This window comes from Rhipicephalus microplus, chromosome 1 (assembly GCF_043290135.1).
Source record: "Rhipicephalus microplus isolate Deutch F79 chromosome 1, USDA_Rmic, whole genome shotgun sequence".
Lineage (NCBI taxonomy): Eukaryota > Metazoa > Arthropoda > Arachnida > Ixodida > Ixodidae > Rhipicephalus > Rhipicephalus microplus.
In genome coordinates this window covers 113,692,933-113,711,200 of record NC_134700.1, presented here as the reverse complement: position 1 = coordinate 113,711,200, position 18,268 = coordinate 113,692,933, and the positions used below count along the sequence as shown (strand labels likewise).

At 43.1% G+C, this 18,268-nt stretch overlaps 1 protein-coding gene across 1 annotated transcript; it reads left to right on the top strand.

Annotated features, from left to right (window-relative positions):
* Positions 1-8,715: 8,715 nt before the first annotated feature.
* LOC119172471 (uncharacterized) lies at positions 8,716-16,691 on the top strand. Its single transcript, XM_075887246.1, has 2 exons — positions 8,716-9,693; positions 16,542-16,691. Exons 1-2 carry the CDS (start codon positions 9,102-9,104, stop codon positions 16,592-16,594), a joined length of 645 nt encoding a protein of 214 aa, XP_075743361.1. The 5' UTR covers positions 8,716-9,101; the 3' UTR covers positions 16,595-16,691.
* The last annotated feature ends 1,577 nt before the right edge of the window (positions 16,692-18,268 follow it).

The window sequence follows — 18,268 nt, the reverse complement described above, 5'->3', positions numbered from 1 at the left end:
TAGAGAATCACCAATACCGCAAAACGTGAATCCCACAGTACATTCAGGGCGGAGAAAAGCTCAAGCGGCATACATCGACAAAACAACAAGGTTCTCGAATATTTCGAGATTCACGGTTACTTCGCCATACTGGGCCAACAAAAAAAATATGGTAGTTGTTCTATTAACTGGAGCGGTAAGATCACAGCCTGTGCTTTGGTTTCTCATGCAACCATCATAGAAACTCAAGAGATTGTCCTTGCCTTAGCTATAAGGGGACGTATGGAGCGCAACACTGCGCTGACTATCATCAGAGATTCTCAGATATAGAAATTTTCACAAAAAAAGAATTGGTCCCGTATCTGCATGTTACACTGCAAATGGCGCCAAACAACGATAGTCTTGCATCTGGAGAGAGTGAACAAAACGTTTATTTGATGTTTTGCGCAAGAAAATCGGTGAATGGTATTCTGGAGGCTCTGCGTAAGAGTGCCTCGAGCATGCAGCGGAGGCGAACGAGCGCATCAAGTCACGTCACACGTGAGACATGAGCGCTATCTAGCCGTTATTTTGGAAAACGAAGGGCACGCGCCCTGCGGCGGGTAGGTGCCATCACCGTGTCGTCTTAGCAAAGCGTTGGAAAGACTTGCCTTTTCGTGCAAGCGTTGCCTGCTCAGCGTAACGTGATAAACGCTACGGTCCTTATAATTACTTATGTATGCTTTGTCTAGTAAGAGACACACATACAGAATATCGACGTGTTGTTATGGTGCCTCGATATGCGTAATAATTGCTTTTTAACTGACAATCACACAAGTATGAACGCTGAATCTTGAGCAATGTTGGTGGGCGCTGCGGATGGGGTCGGCCGTTAAGAGTATCGTTTGGCCACTTTTGTGCCGTTTGGGGTACCGTTAAGGGCGGACAAAGAGACAAATGTAGAGACAGACAGACAGACAGACAGACAGACAGACAGACAGACAGACAGACAGACAGACAGACAGACAGACAGACAGACAGACCAATATTCTGGCGTCGAAGGACCCCAAGAAAGACTACCGCCTTTAAAAATAGGTGCCAAGGCACACCGGATACTCCCCCAAAATAGCGGTCAGCTGGACCTACGCTATACCCCGACAATCACTTGAGCCCCGGGACACGAGGCTGTTGTTGGGAACCTCTATGCGGATTAGGTGGCTCAAGGTTTCACTATTTGCCGAGCTGCCGATGGGAACACCGTGGAGGGCCCGACACCCATCGATCCCAGTTACAAAGGGATCCTTCAATAATAAAGAGATTTGGGAGGCATTACCCAGCACCACACAAGAACCTTTGGGCCACGGATTCTGCGACGTTACGCCGACTCCAAAATAACACGTACATAACCATCCACAGATTGCATGCATGCTACCACACATCATACAGAGACATATTATCCGGGGTGTGTAAGCACAGCGACGCCCTACCACATCACGCGTGAGTGTACGGCACACAACGAAGAACAGGAAAGGGACAACAGCAGAGAGGTGTGGAAGGCAACGCTGTCCAGCCCAGCCCTTGAGGATCAGCGGAGGCTAGTCAGGAGGGCTGAAAGGATGGTGAGAGCCAGCGGTGCCTTGGAATAGGGACGCGACCATGCAGCGTTGCCCTGTTTTAGCGGCAATGAAGTCTTTTAGTTTTGTTCTTCTTCGGGCAAAACCTTTGAAAACTAAAAGGGAGAGATGGTTTGGGAAAGTAAACACATTACACTCGGCTCCTGACTTAACTATGTTTTTTTTCTTCGAACGCGCGGCTTCTCAGTGCGATGGCGCTTGCACGCACAGATAAGTCATGGCTTCCTGTGGTGGTCCAGAAACTCCCGAGCATGCAATACTGAAATCAGCGAATGGCGATACTTGTTTCTCCAATACAGCAATTTATGAGCATGTTGCATTGCTTCTAAACAGAAGAAAAAAACGACATTTAGCTAACCTTGAGAAATTATTCTAAAATTAGGGCAGGGTGCTGCGCTGTATTATTTAGCTCGCGTGTTCTCGGGAGCCTCAACTTCCAATCGGCAGTGTTTTCTGGCCATGCCCATAAAGCGTTCCGAGGCGCCATTAACACTCTACACCAGAGCTAGACACACTATTTATGTACCACCACTGTCTTGCTCGCGAGAGGAACACTGTGAATTTCACTAACATCAAACGCATACTTCCCCTAACTTCATGCACAAGTTCCACTCTGACCACACGCGTACCCCGCCATTGTGGGCTAAGGTACTCGGCTGCTGACACACAGGTCGTGGGATCGAATCCCGGCTGCGGCTGCTGCATTTGTGTGTATGTGTGTGTGTCTGTGTGTGTATGTGTATGTGTGTGTGTGTGTGCGTGTGTGTGTGTGTGTGTGTGTGTGTGTGTGTGTGTGTGTGTGTGTGTGTGTGTGTGTGTGTGTGTGTGTGTGTTTGCGCGCATGTAGTTCGGTGGTTCTGCAACCTCTGTGTGATTTGGTCGGCATAACAGAGCCACTTGCGTGTGTTCCTATGGTGTATATGGAAGATGCGAACGATCACCGCGGAACAGGTTGATTGCGCATGGGACAGATCGAGGTACCAATCACAGCGCTTGAGGGACAGAAAGTGAGTAAAGTACCGGTGTGCTAACCACCGTAATTCCACGCAAGGACTTCCCACTGCACATGAATTGTCTTAGGCCCCGACGTAACGGTGCATGCAATTCTAAGTAGAATGGCAGGTCAGAGGATACTGTAGTACCAGTCTAATACCTCTCTGCCTTTCAGTAAATAAATCATCCTCTCCCCCTATCAATTGAAAGTGAGGCCTTGTGATGCGGACAGTGCATGATTCGGACGTTTGGACATGTTTTATGTTCACGCGCTCACATACTACAATGCTGCGAGCTAGTTATTTGGAGTGTTTTTCTCGTCGCGTGTACTTTAGCTGCTCCATGGCTCAATCAACCTCTTGGCATCTTGTATGTGCCACCGGCCTCTATCAACAATTCTCTTTTAACGACCGGCTGCGTGGATGGCAGTGAAAAGGACCTACGCGTAATGTAATCGGGTGCCGCTAAGGCACCTGTCCGGGGCCTGCGACGGTTGCGTTTGGCCAGGCTCCTGTTTCACAGGCTAGTTATATCCGCGCATATCGGTCTAGAGTTTTATTGCCATTCATTTCAACAGCCAGCACACCGATAAGGACTGTCATGCGAATAGATAATAGACGTACAATCAGCGATACATTCGTGTAGCACCCGCTGAGCCTGCAATAACCCCTATACTACCACTATTCAGTTTAATCTTATTTACGTACAATACGGCAGATTCTAAAGCACTTGATGAACGGCTTTTCAACACGGCCAACGAATCCCCAACGACAAAAGAAAACTTTTCTGTCGTATACGAACATCGAGATGGAACCCTTCATTAATCTGAACAAGGGACTTGTGTCTTGGACATTATATCATATATACTCACACTGCAGTATTGATTGAACACTCATGGGTGTTGTTCCTTTCGGTGCTGCTTTCTGTGCGTGAAAGTTGTTTATGTTGGTGCACGTGTGGTAATTTATATATGAAGAAAACTATCGTGGCACTTGAGCTTTGCCTTCAAGTGTAGAATCGATAGCGTTGCCGGGTTCTATGTGTGTCGCCTCATCAGTTTCTAGCGTGACTTTTCAGTGGAAGCTTCAACTATGCCTAAATAAAACCAGTGTTAACACGCGTAACATTTGTCGCTTCAAACAATTTTAAAATGTCTACTGCAAGTACCACTGAAAAATGCCTTACTATGCTATAGTTCTTCCTTTGGCAAATTAAGGAAAAGTCTACTACGTGTCGGTTAGGGCAACGGCAACCTACGCTGCTATTGACTTTGGCTGAGCGCTTTGTAATGCGTGGGCCTTTAAAACAACGACTCATTTGGCAGTTCTTACGTGTTGACGCATGGCGTGATTGTACGCTCCTCCCATGCAATAGCATATGTGTTAAGAAGGCTCGTCTAACTATCTATTTGTATTTTTTCTAAAGGAGTTTAAAGCAGTTACCTGACTATTTGGTTGCACGCCAGCTGCTTGCTACGTAGTAGGCTTCGGTTTCTCTCCACTCGAACTGCTTTTTCTAGATGAGGGGACCATAAATTAGAGACCTGTAGTATTGAACGCGATAGCGACATGCTGTTCTTAGTGCGTATTTAAAACACATAGGGCATGAAACCTTTTCGAATTTGAAATTAACCCAGTACGTGGCCTTAAAGGGGACCTGAAACACTTTTTTGAGTAACCACGAAATAACTCACTGGAGAAGGGTATTGCCTCACAAACTCAACGCCGCAAAAATTTCAAGAATCCTACCAGTACGAGTGGAGCTACAAAAAAAAAATTCGGCAGATCCCACGTACCTGCATGGGAATCAACTTTATTCGAAGCACGCGGAGGGAAGGTGACCATGTTGCATTTTTTTTTGAGCGACATGTCATGAAATGACGCTAAATATATGTACAAATGTTGCACGCAAAGACGTATGTTAAACAATTGCAGATGTTTATATTACCAGCTTTCCACTTGCACAACGATGTCAGCGGGAAATGTGTTTTAGCAACACCAGAGGCTGATCGCTGATACTCGCGAAGATGCTGGCCCTTGATACTGCTATTTGAATCAATTTCAGCACATGGCACGTCACCACAATTGACGCTAACCTGACGTGACGGCTGTATGAAAGGAGTACATATGTAATGTCTATAATATTGGGTAGGCAGCACTGCAACCGCTATTGACGTTTCACGAAGATTAGCGTCTATTTGAAAAGTAGTTCAGAGACCTGGCGTAGCTCTGTGGTAGAATGCTTGACTGCCTCGCAGAATTCTTGGGTTAGATTCCGGCTGAGACCCTGTAATTTATTATTTGCATTCGTCGGGTGGCCAACGCTGCCCATGTCAGGTTTTTCTTAACACTGACATTTGTTCTATGCTTTCGTTGGGTGGGCGCTACCGATGTTGGGTATTGCTTAAAGCTCACGTGTTAAAATGGACCATGTGTGTTCTCGTCGTACCAGAGTAGACACTAAGTGTCAATCACCTGTGGCACATAGCCGCTTACCAGCGGCACATACCCACCCGTGAGTATGTGCCACTGTCTGACGGGAAGTGTTTGACGACGTAGGCGACGAGATTGTGACAATATTCATGTCTTGACCAGCGCATCACATTCGTCAAACCATCCTACCCTCCCATGCTAATTTTGGTTCACGCCAAGCCAAGGGGGTGACCACGGGAGCACCCAAGCCTAAGCGGCTAGATAGATAGATAGATAGATAGATAGATAGATAGATAGATAGATAGATAGATAGATAGATAGATAGATAGATAGATAGATAGATAGATAGATAGATAGATAGATAGATAGATAGATAGATAGATAGATAGATAGATAGATAGATAGATAGATAGATAGATAGATAGATAGATAGATAGATAGATAGATAGATAGACAGACAGATACGCTCAAAGTCACCGAAGTTTACTAAGAAATGCTTCGTATTTAAAATTGTCACAAGCTGCGATCGCATTCTCTCTTCTCTGGGCTCGACGAAAGCGCTGGAAGCAGGGAGGTGTGGTAGGGGCAAACAAAATATGTCACGTGGGCATCGTAACCTTGAGCACTTTTGCTCTCTCTCTCTCTCTTTTAATACGTTGATATTTCAGTGCGATCACGCGCGCACGCGTGGACAAGTGACGGCCTCCCGCGGCGATCACTGTAAAGACTGAGGGCGCACGTTCAAATCGGCTGATTTCAGATTGATGGGCTTACTACGAGTTAGTTTTGGGCTTATTGCGTGATTTGTTGAGAGAAGAGAAAGCAATTTTTAGCCGACTTTGATAATTTATTGTTAATGCCAGGCCACGTGCTGTGCTATAATATCTGGATCGCGTGCTGTCGGGAGCCTCTCCTACCGATTGGCAGCACTTGGTGACCATGCTCAAAACGTGTTGCAGGGCCCTTTTAAGGGAATAGGCGCATTAGCGTGTGTGCCTTTTGTAGGGTGGTACTGGCTTTCAACCCCTGAGCCATTATGATAATCACATGTTCTGATAGTCGCATAGGCGTATCAGCTGGGAAGGGGGGAGAAGCAAGGGGAGCGCAGCCCCCCCCCCCCCCACTGAAAAAAGCTAGGGGGCTGAGCCCCCCCCCCCCCCCCCCTTTTGACAGTCGTCTATGTCGGCTGAACGCTGGGGAAAACAGCTAAGGTGAAATTTTTCTTCACCACTGTAATCACTCAATTATATTGTTACGAGAACATTACGATGGAATGTTACAATATATAGTGATAATTTTCCAACTTTTAAGCAGTGATGACTATTCTTGAAGGCTTTTTGCGACGCTTTCCGCCCTTTGCTGTACCACTACAGAGCAGGCTATAGCGCTGAACAGGGGCCCTATAGTATTACATCCCTTGTTCATGTTTTTATACTTCTTCGACTGGCCGGTGCAGTTATAGATGGGAATGAATAAACTTGTTATGTACTGGACAAAGCATTTTCTGCGTCAGAAAAATAATTTTCTTTGATCAAAAAAGAACAGCATCACGGCTGTTTTGTCGAAGCTGCTGAGAGCCGATGATTGCGACAAATCTTTCTAAATGTTTTAGCTTATCCCTACCGGAAGCACCAAGAAAGGTTTTTGCTTTAGTCTCCGATAAATCTGATCAGCCTTGCTTATGACATATTGAATCGGTGTCGGCAGCTTTCAAAGAGACGACGAATAAAGCAGTGCACTCGAGATCAGTGAGGAAGGCCGCAACATGACCCACCGGACCAGGGAGAACGAGAAAGACCATGGTTCTTAGCACTAAGAAGGCTTTATTAAAATTTGGGTTAGTTCCTTTACAGTCAAATTGAAATGTCTTTTACAGCCATAAATGCAACTCACACCGCACAGAAACACTAACATTCAGCGCTGCTTGTTTCCATCTCTTTCGCTCTTTCTCACCAAGGATAAGCTCACAGAGATGCATACGCGCAGGATCTGCTAAATACCGTTAATCTGCAGGTGAATATATATATATATATATATATATATATATATATATATATATATATATATATATATATATATATATATATATATATATATATATATATATATATATATATATATATATATATATATATATATATATATATATATATATATATATATATATATATATATATATATATATATATATATATATATATATATATATATATATATATATATATATATATATATATATATATATATATATATATATATATATATATATATATATATATATATATATATATATATATATATATATATATATATATATATATATATATATATATATATATTCTTAAGGCTCGTTTTTTCGTTTTTTCCCGGTTCCTGCCCACGGCAAGTTATTTTTTATTTCTTCACATTTACATTACAATTCAGTCTGATAGCTTCCCCTATATATTGCTTAGCTTTCTTGTCTGTTGGATCTGAATAACATTGTGTCAAAACATAGAAAAACAAGCCCTACAGTATACAATTCTTTTCCTTATTTATTAACGAGGGTCTCGTACTGGCAGAATTCGTGCCTTTAGGTTGCATACGAGGCACTATTGGTCAGCTGCCAGCTCGGAATAGGTTCACGTGCGACGTGACGCCAAAGAGGATCAAAAGAGTGTGCCACACTCGCCACCATGGCAACTCGTGGCGCTGACTGACACTTTCACGTTTAAATTCACATATATACCCAATAAAGCGACATGGGGGTGGGGGGGGGGGGGGTAGCCGCCGTGGTAGCTCAGTCGTAGAGAATCGAACGCGTCATTCGAAAGTCACAGGTTTGGGGTTCGGTTCCTACCCACGACAAGTTGTCTTTTCAGCCCTTTTTCTTTCTTCACATTTAGATTACAGTTTCGTCTTATGACTTCCCCTATACTTTCCTTGGCATTATTGTCTGTTAGATCTCTGTAAGATTATGTGAAACAGGGAAAAATGAGCCCTTAAGTATACACTTCTACATACATATATAAGTGTATACTTAAGGGCTCATTTTTCCGTGTTTCACATAATCTTACAGAGATCTAACAGCCAATAATATCAAGGAAAGTATATATTCTGGCTTACGAGTGCCGTAGGCTTGCCTCCCCCACCCCACCTAGAGTTAGTACGCCACTTGATGGTTGTTGGTAATGAACGCCTCTCCCTTGCATTATTTCTGCCATAATTCACGTTGCACTGTGAAGCACATATACAGGACGCGTGTGTTTGTATACTTCCAAGCAGAGAAAGTTATTTTCACTGTATACTCAGAGACAGCTGATGCGTGAACATGTGGTAGAACATCCGCTTGCAATGCAAATGAAGCGAGTTCGATTACCACTGGAACCCAAACGACTCTGGATTGGTCCCCACTCTTACCTAGAATTTTTTATCATTTATTTTATTTTCAACGTTCTTGATTTTTCGGTAACGCATAAGATGATTGTTCGCTCTTAACCAAGATGACCCAAGCCGGAATTTCGTACTGGCAGAATTCATAAACAAATTATTTTTACTTAGGCAATGGCTGCTGCGCCGCGCGGCGCTCCAGCCATCCCCACACAGAACTGGCTGCTGCGCCGCACGGAAGTGACGTCACAAAAATTGTCATGACAGACGTCGTTTCCGATTTAGCGCGTTGTTCGAATTTACCGAATCGGAACGTGGCTCAGCTGGCCAGCAGACGCTCACTTGCTGCTGCTGCTGCTGCTGCTGGAGTACGGCTGGTTGCTGCTTCTGCGAGCTGTCTACAGGCCTTGTTCTGCTACATATTCGCAAGCCTCGAACATCATCTTCATCTAAGCTCAACCGCTTATTTTCACTGCTATTTTATATTTACTAACGTTGTTTATATCCATCCCAATACGTATTTTTGTGATTTTTCGCGTATAGGCTGATTTAGCAGTATCTGTGCGTGGCCCTTTCTTTGGTCATCCGTGTTAACGTGCTTCGTATCTGTGTCGTAGTGCATTTGCGTAGTTGACAGCCGTGTTTTAGACTAAATATTCACTTTCTAGTTTCTTTTTTTTTCATGGTGTAATTCTGAATTGAAAGTGTGCGCAACATGACGCGTGTGTTAGTAGCGGGCGATTCAATGGTGAAATACGTCGACCAGTATTTCCCATCGCGCCGTGGCTTGTCTGTTAGCGTTGCCGCACACAGAGGAATAAGGATTGAGCACTTGCTCTCAATGATTGCTGACAAGCTGGCCAGTTTTGATGTTGTCATTGTACATGTTGGCACGAACAACACTGTTGACAGTGTCAACATGTGTATGGACAAATATCGCCAGCTCGCTCAGGGAATCATCGAAAGCAATCCCACGTTGCATGTAGCTTTTTCTGCCATTCTTCCTCGGGGGCAGAATCGGTACCGCCAAGGGGAAGAACAGTTGTGTGATGTTTGTCATTTGAATGACCACTACAGGAATGTGAATGCCGCACTCGCACAGCTTTGCCTGGAGAGGGGCTTCACTATCCTGGATAGTCTTGTGGACAGCTGGTCTGGATTCCTGAGCCGGGATGGTGTCCACCCCAGCCGGCTTGGCAACAAGGTGCTGGCATACTTCCTGTACCGTGAGGCCTGTGCCTTGTCCACCCAACTAGAGAGGAGACACATCCAACAGTCCTACAAGGAGTCCAAGGCATCTGCATGGAGTGGGTGGGCTCGGCAGGAGCACTTTTCCATCAACTTGGAAGTCGATTTTTCAGCACTTGGTATGCATGCAGTTCAATATTCTCCAGCAGTAGGTGGACCTTCCGCTGCACCAGCTCCTGTCTGGAAAACCAGCAGTGCTCTCATGCAGAGACACGACACTGACCAACTGGCCAGTACCATTCATGGTATTGGCTTTACGCTCGTTGGCGGTGTCCGCGTTCGCTGCAAGGGAAGCAAGGCTTGGTGGACCTGGGACAGCCTGCCTTCCCCCATTTTCCATGGCACAAGTGTACCATGCAAGGGAAACACTGGGGAGAGGCCTATTCAGCCAATGATCCCTAGTCGAGGTGCAAGCACCACTTGTGACAGGAAAATAAGGAGAGCCTCACAGGAGCATGAGAGTGCTCTTGTGCGCTCTTCTGTGGGGGAAGAGGAGGCCAGTGCTGGAAAAGCAGCTGTGCCACAGGCTGTCGGCCAGTGTGGCGACAGTGAGTGGAAACTGGTGCAGTCAAAGAAGAGCCGGCGGAAGGCTGCGGCACTGCACAAGCAAGAACAGAGCTCTAAACTGTGTGCAGACAGTGAAGGCAAAGTTCTTGCTGTGACAGCTGCCAAGTCCATCAGGTCCACTTCACCTATGACAGCAGTTGTGAGCCAGAAACAGATTCAGTCTGCTTCTTCCGCTGTCTGTGGTAGAAAGCCTGAAGGACGAGCCAGTGTCTCGCACAACGTCATTCGTGATAGTTTTAAAAAGGTGCAGCGTGTTCCTAGCAAGCAGTTGAAAGACTGCTCAGTTAGTTCCACGACTCACTGTGAATCTGTCACGAATGACGCTGTGAACGAGGTTTCTGTCTGCAAAAGCCATCTACCAGCACTGACTCGGGATTGCATGCGAATTGAGCGCGATCCTGGCACAGAGGCTGGTGACCCTATGGAAGCTGGGTGCACTGCAGCTGTGCAGTACAAGTATTGTGAGGCTGCTTTGACATCCAGAAGCAGGCCTGTCAGCCTTGGTGCCCAGGCTATTTGTGTAAACACTGGTGCCAACCCAACCGTCCTCAATAACCCAGTAAATACACTATATGGTGGGGGTAGCAAAGTTTATTTAAATGCAACATTTGATAACTTTCCTTCTTTTAAGAAAAGCTTTGATGAGTGGTGCAGGGAGGGCAGGCATGTAGTCATGATAAATAAGAGTAATAAAAGTCCATTCACATCAGAAGATAAGGACTTCGAGTATATTAGGATTAAATATAGCTGCATTCACGGTCGCACAATAAAGCCCAGGGGGATAGGAAAGCGACCAAAGCAAGCTTACAATGGTACTGGCTGTGAAATGACAGTATCGGTAAGCCTATGTAAATCGCCTACTCTGCACTACAAGATAACTAAACTACAAGCTAAGCATAACCATCCCACAGAATATTATGATTTGTATCCTCAGAAGAGGCTCCTGAATCATGGAGAAAAAGAAGAATTCTTTGACTTAGCTAAATGTAATATAGGCGCAAAGGATTTTAAAAACTTGGTCGAGCAAAAAACTGGTAAGAAGTTAACTACAAAGGACATTAATAATTACAAGCAACGATTTTCTATTCCTATCCGCAATGGGCAGGCTCATGGTGAAATGGTTTTAGAGAAGGTAGAGACCTTGCTAAAAAATAATCCAAACTGGGTTATTCACTATGAAATGAATCAAAATAATAACCTGCAATTCATACTTCTTCAAACAACGCACATGCGTGAGATTTTGGAAAAGTATCCAGAGATTCTATTTATTGATGGAACGTATAAAGTGAATATTGAGGGTTATATTCTTTACTCTATATTAGTTCAAGATGGTCGTGGTCGTGGGAGACCTGTCTGTTATGCCTTCTTACGAAATGAGACGACTGAAATTGTTGAGCCCATGTTCACAAAGTTTGTACATTTCAACCCATTTGTTGTGTCTCCTTGCAAAGTAGTGATGATTGATAAAGATCTCAATGAACTGCACATTTTAACCAGTATTCTTCCTAATTCTAACATACTTTTGTGTACGTGGCATGTGTTGCATTGTTTCCAGCAAAAGGTTAATGAAAAAGCTAGACAGCAACGTGATCAGTTGCTTCCTCTCTTAAAAAGCTTAGTTTATTCCCCCACTGAGCAAGACTACTTCGATAAGCTTGCTAACCTCCAAGCTATGACTTGCACAGATTTCATTTCTTACTATATGCATAACTGGCACTTGTGTAAGGAAATGTGGGTACATGCATATCGGCAAGCCCTTCCTACATTTGGTAATAATACTAATAATTGCATTGAGTGCCACAATCAAAAGATTAAAAATTATCTCTCTTCAAGCATGCATTTGGTTCAAGCAATAGAAGCATTGGTAGGTTACATTGATAATGATTCTTTATCTCTACAGTTCTCTAAGCTTAAAGAAATGAAGCTGAATTTAAACATAAATGATTTCAATGACCCATTTCAGCTAAAATTGTCCCGTAATTGCACTTCTGAGGCTACAAGTAAAGTACTAGAGCCGTATGAGAAGTTTAAAAATGTAAGTTATCAAGTCACTTCCACTCCTAATTTTTATGTTGTAGTTTCACCAAGATCACTGTACAGTGTTTCATTGTGCTTGGCTTCTTGCACATGTGCTTTTTATAACCAGTACACTCTGCCTTGTGCACATATTTTAGCAGTGCGTGACTTTACTAAGCGAGATCTTTTCGACAAGGCTTGCATACCAGACAGGTGGTGCAAGGATCATTTCCTGAGTGACAGCTGCACAACCACTAGTGCCACACCAGTGGTAACAAGCAGCATTCAGTCACCACCCTGTGTGAAGCTTGACACTGCACAAGAGAAGTATACTTATGCTTATAAGAGTCTTTGCGAAATGTCAAAAACCGTGGCTAACGTATTATCTAATTGTGGTGAGAAGGAGTTAATGGAAAAACTTTCGTCCTGCGAGGCTTTCTTCAGAAATTTAACCACATTTCCTCGTAACCAAACTTCAGCAGCCATAAAGGCTGCACCAGCTCAGTTAGCACAAACTACTGCCACAAGTTATCTTGGGCATTCTAACAGTACAAAACTTGTGGTACCTTTGGTTAAAGCAAGAAGGGGGCGGCCAAAAAAAGTGAGAGCTGTCAAGCGTAAATTTTTCCCAAATCAAGTAAAAAAGGTAGGCCTTGCAACTGTTAAAGTAGACATGCTAAATGTCTACAAACTGTATTCTCTTTCAGATGCAGATTTAAATGTTCTGGTACAGGGCACCTCCATATCAGATAGCGTAATCAATGTCGCACAGTATTTAATTCAGAAAAAGTATCCTACTTGTGTCGGCTTTCAAGATGTCTTACTGGGCCGATGTTTACAATTCACTCAAATCAAAGGCCCTTTCGTTCAAATCTTGCATGTTCAGAACCCCAATCATTGGCTTACAGTAACAAATGTTGGTGCGGACAAAACAGTCTTCATATATGATTCAATTGATCAAGATATTCCTCCTGACGCTGTTAGGCAAATCTGTCATATTCTAAATTTACAATCGCCAACATTAACCATTCAAACAATGAAGGCACAAAACCAGTGCAACACACTTGACTGTGGCTTGTTTGCAATTGCCAACATGTATTATATAGCGTCAGGCAGAAAACCAGAAACTTTGAACCTTAACCAAGTTATGCTACGCAAACAATTGCTGCAATGCATACAGAATGGTATGATCGAAGACTTTCCCCTCATAAACTCCATGGCTGCTCGCGTACAGCCGAGAGATAGTATTTACAAGTTACATTGTGTCTGCCGGCAACCACAATATAGTGGGGTAGTATTGGACATTACTTGTGCAAGTTGTTCAAGAGGATTTCACGGAGCTTGTCTCGGCTCTTTAGCAGCTAACTTGGACAAAAAAGTATTCGTCTGTTCTCAGTCATGTTTGCTGGTTGCCAAGGAAAAGATACATTCTTCTAATTAATAATAGCATTCCATTTTGGTGTAGACATATGGCAAAATTTCTAAGCATTCTTCATGTCTCCTCGTCTAATTTTTGCTTTTCTTTAAAGGGCCACTCACCGGGTTTGGCGATTTTGAGCTGACAAGTGCAATGCGTACATCGGGAGTTTATGGTCACGTCTGCCAAACATTGCAACTCTATGCGACGTGGAAATGGGTCAAATTTCAAAACGAACGCTTCTCCCCCTTTTTTTTGGGTCGCGCCCCCAGAGAAGGAGGTTATGATGTGCAAGTATGAATCGCCCTACATACACAGCAGTGCAGTGACGTTGGTCCTATATGTATACGACTGTGCTCTGACGCTGCCAACAGTGGCACGTGACATGACGGAAATTATTTAACGTGACATGCGTAGTTAATGTAATTTGTTGCTTGAAGAGATTAATAAAACTTGGGATACATATTGAGACGCAATAGAAGAATGCGTTTGTCTTTTGCATTTTTTCGCCGTGAATTCCAACGAGATGCCGAGCTAATGTGCTGGCGTTTCGCATGCGTTTGTGTCTCCGCGGTTACTGCATCAAGCAGACTCCTGTCCTGGAAAAGAAATTAATTGCCCTGCGCATTCGAGCACTCATTATGCTCATATTTTCAACCGCATCAAAGCCAGCGTTTCCAAACAATGTCGCAAAAACAGGCAGTAGACACAATACAATGCTGGTCAACAAAAAAACACCGCTCGCGCGCTCGAGGGTTGGGCTTGTTTGAGCACGTCATGTGCACGTGACCTCTTAGTTGGATGCTGGAGAGGGTAGGAAAGAGATTTGGCTTGTGAAGGCTACACGGGGGAGTGGCAAGGGTTTTGAGCTTGCCTCCTTTCATCCTTGTTTCCTGCTGTTAAAAAAAGAAGAAACTGTTTTCTCAGCTCGTAATGAATCGATTGAAAAACTTTTTGGGGTATAATGCTCTCCGTTAGATACACAACTTCCACAGTTTGTTATGGGACCTGGTGAGTGGCCCTTTAGGGACTGACTTCAGGGATCGAAAGTATGAAGTTAGGCATGTTGGTAATGCATAACGGATCACATAGCACAAAAATTTGACCCAGGACAAGAGAAGGAACAAACACTAGTGCTCACTTCCAAGAACATTTATCTTGAAGAGCAAACACATATATACTCCTGAAATGTGAAAATCAGGCAAATCATTCAAGACGCCCACAACTGCCATGCGCAAATAAATATCTTACATTTTCAAAAAAGACAATTTGACAAAGCCCGAGACATAGTGCTGATGCAGTTCAGCTCTAGTCTACAAATCCTCTTTGCCTCGATAATTTCTCTTGTCATTTTATTTGTTGTTTTTTCTTCCAGCAATAATGATGTCCCGCAAAATCATTTTGCAGCCACACGTGCTGCAATAAACACCCTTGTAACCTCAAGAATGGTCGCAATCGTTTCTTGGCCTTGCACTGTAGCAGGTGTGGCTCCAAACCACTTTTGTGTGACACCATTATCATTGGGAAAAAAAAAACTACAAGAGAAATTGTCGTGGCGAAAAAGATTTGTAGACTAGAGCTGAACTGCATCAGTACTTTCTCTCACTCTGTCTCTAGGGATTTGTCAAAATGAATTGTCTTTGCTGAGGATGTAAGGTTTTCGTGCATGGCAGTTGTGGGCTTTTTGAATGATTTGTCTATTTTTTGCATTTCAAGAGTATATATGTTTGCTCTTCAAGATAAATCTTGTTGGAGGTGAGCACTCGTCTTTGTTCCTTCTCTTGTTCTGGGTCAAATTTTCACATTATGTGATGAGTTAACTTTCTGCATGCACCACTTTATTTTTTTTCCTTGTTGTAAGCTAGTGGTGGAGCGTTAACTAGAAGTACATAAAAACATTGCCAAATGTATGTTACCCCAACGAACCAAATTCCTTTGTTGAGGCAATCCTTTCTGTGGCATTCCTTCTTTATTGACTTCTCATCACGTCAAACCTCACACCTGTCTCTTTCATAAAAGTTCTAGAACTAGTTCTTGCTTTGTTTTGTTTTTTTTGCCAAAAGTAGAAAACTTCCCTTTGTTGAGCAAATTTTCCTGAACTAAAATATATTCATATCTAATGCACGGAATAAAAAATAAAAAACAAGAAAATTTATAGGCTGATCACTAAATGTCAATTGAATAAGGATTTCGGAAATAAATAATACCATGAATGGCACACAGCAAATACTCATGCATGCAGCCTTTTACCATGTGCAGCTGTAAACTGCAAACAAAAAGTATCAGATATTGTATATGATTTGCTTTTTTTTCTTTTCAGCAACAGTAACTTGCCCTTTAAGAGAAAAATATGAATATAAAATTTTCAAAAATAGTCATTTTTGAAAACCTGTAAATATATCAAAATGGTTTAGTTGATTCATGATTATGCAAGCAGTTCTTGCATGCCTGTGGCACTGGGATTGTTAATGTAGGCAGGCTGAGTTTGTAATGCTCTAAAGCCTCAGCATTTTAGTGTTATATTACAATATAACATTCAAATATTTTATGAATGCAACTATGAAATTTGCTCACAATGAGTTTGCTACAAATTAAGCAACCAAAGTCTGTGTATATATTGCCCACATTAACGTCACACTGCCACAAGTCTCTCGGCGGAGCCTGACCGCTACAGAGCGCGTTCTCGGGTGGCGGATAGAGAAAAGTCTTGCAATGAAGTGATGCTAAGCAGCTTCTATTAATAAACAAGACTGGCACTTGTGCCCGCGGACCAACAGGCAGAAAATACATATGACAACAGGAGTCTTTTCACTGCTGTGGTGGGCAAGTTGAAAGTTTCAGGTGCCATTTTTTAAACTCTTTGATTTATCTGTTGTTTTTTTCGTCTGTTTTCTTCATCTTGTACAGGTCCAGTACATTGTGGACTCACCCTGTTGTCAAGTCATCAGGAAGTTGGATGATGCTGTCTTCTTCTAGCTAAATTATGCAACTACTAAGAAGGGGATCAGAATTCTATTTTGTAGCAGTTATTTTACAAATAAATGTTAGTAAAATTTTTCTTGGTTGTAGTAGTGTCATTGTGTACTCACGGACCATAACATTACATAAGACAGGAATTCAAGTGCACAGCAAAAAAGTGCTGCTATGAGCACCTGTTATCAACATCAGCTGGTCATTCTTAATTTTGGTCTTTTATTTATCGCACATCGAGTAGCCGCAATTGCTTGGTTTACAGGCTGAGAGAAAATTTAGCTCCCTTTCTTACACGCCAAAGGTTGCTGGCAGTGAAACAGCGTTGTCAGCATTTTGATAGATACTTTGAAAATGAACGTGAAAACGACGGAGGGACAAGACAAAGGCGAAGTACTGAGTCTTTCTAATCTCGTGTCTCCGTCGTGTTCGTGGGCGTTTTCCAAAAATGCATAGTTTCCAACTCGACCTTACTGATATATTGTGAAAACTTTATGAAAACATGAATCCCCGAAGTTAAGTATAAAACTTTCACATAGAATGCATCACTTCTAGCGTCAACAGTTGAGCTATTACAAAACTTTGATAAGTCGCAAGGCACGTAAAAGCAAGTATGGTCAAGCTTCACTGCCTTGTGAAAGCACTGCGGTAAAGCCAGCGTGAGCAGAAGAGCATTACATGATACGAAATGAACGCATGTACAGGCCACTTGTGCATCAAACAAAAATAAGCATTTGCGACTGCTCAGGCCAAGTATGCATCTTGGCGAGTCTTTTTCAAACAGACAAAAAGACAATTACCAAAAGATGATTAAGCTTCACTGCATTGCGAAAGCCTTGCGGTAAAGCCAGCGTGAGCAAAAGAACATTACATGATACGAAATGAACGCATGCACAAGCCACTTGTGCATCAAACAAATATAAGCATTTGCGACTGCTCAGGCCAAATATGCATCTTGGCACGTCCGTTTCAGGCAAACAAAAGGACAAATACCAAACTATGATCAAGCTTCACCGCATGGAAAAAGCACTGCGGTAAAGCCAGCGTGAGCAGAAGAGCATTACATGATACGAAATGAACGCACGCACAGGCCACTTGTGCATCAAACAAATATAAGCATTTGCGACTGCTCAGGCCAAATATGCATCTTGGCACGTCCGTTTCAGGCAAACAAAAGGACAAATACCAAACTATGATCAAGCTTCACTGCATTGCGAAAGCATTGCGGTAAAGCCAGCGTGAGCAAAAGAACATTACATGATACGAAATGAACGCATGCACAAGCCACTTGTGCATCAAACAAATATAAGCATTTGCGACTGCTCAGGCCAAATATGCATCTTGGCACGTCCGTTTCAGGCAAACAAAAGGACAAATACCAAACTATGATCAAGCTTCACCGCATGGAAAAAGCACTGCGGTAAAGCCAGCGTGAGCAGAAGAGCATTACATGATACGAAATGAACGCATGTACAGGCCACTTGTGCATCAAACAAAAATAAGCATTTGCGACTGCTCAGGCCAAGTATGCATCTTGGCGAGTCCTTTTCAAACAGACAAAAAGACAATTACCAAAAGATGATTAAGCTTCACTGCATTGCGAAAGCGTTGCGGTAAAGCCTATAAGTAAATGATGTGCAGCAATCAAAGGATATATGCCTTAT

Excerpts from the sequence above, each read along its gene's own strand:
- LOC119172471 (XM_075887246.1), top strand. The coding sequence starts at position 9,102 with ATGACGCGTGTGTTAGTAGCGGGCGATTCAATGGTGAAATACGTCGAC. Across the intron at positions 9,694-16,541 it reads GTCCAAGGCATCTGCATGGA|GTCCAGTACATTGTGGACTC; the intron begins GTGGGTGGGCTC and ends CATCTTGTACAG.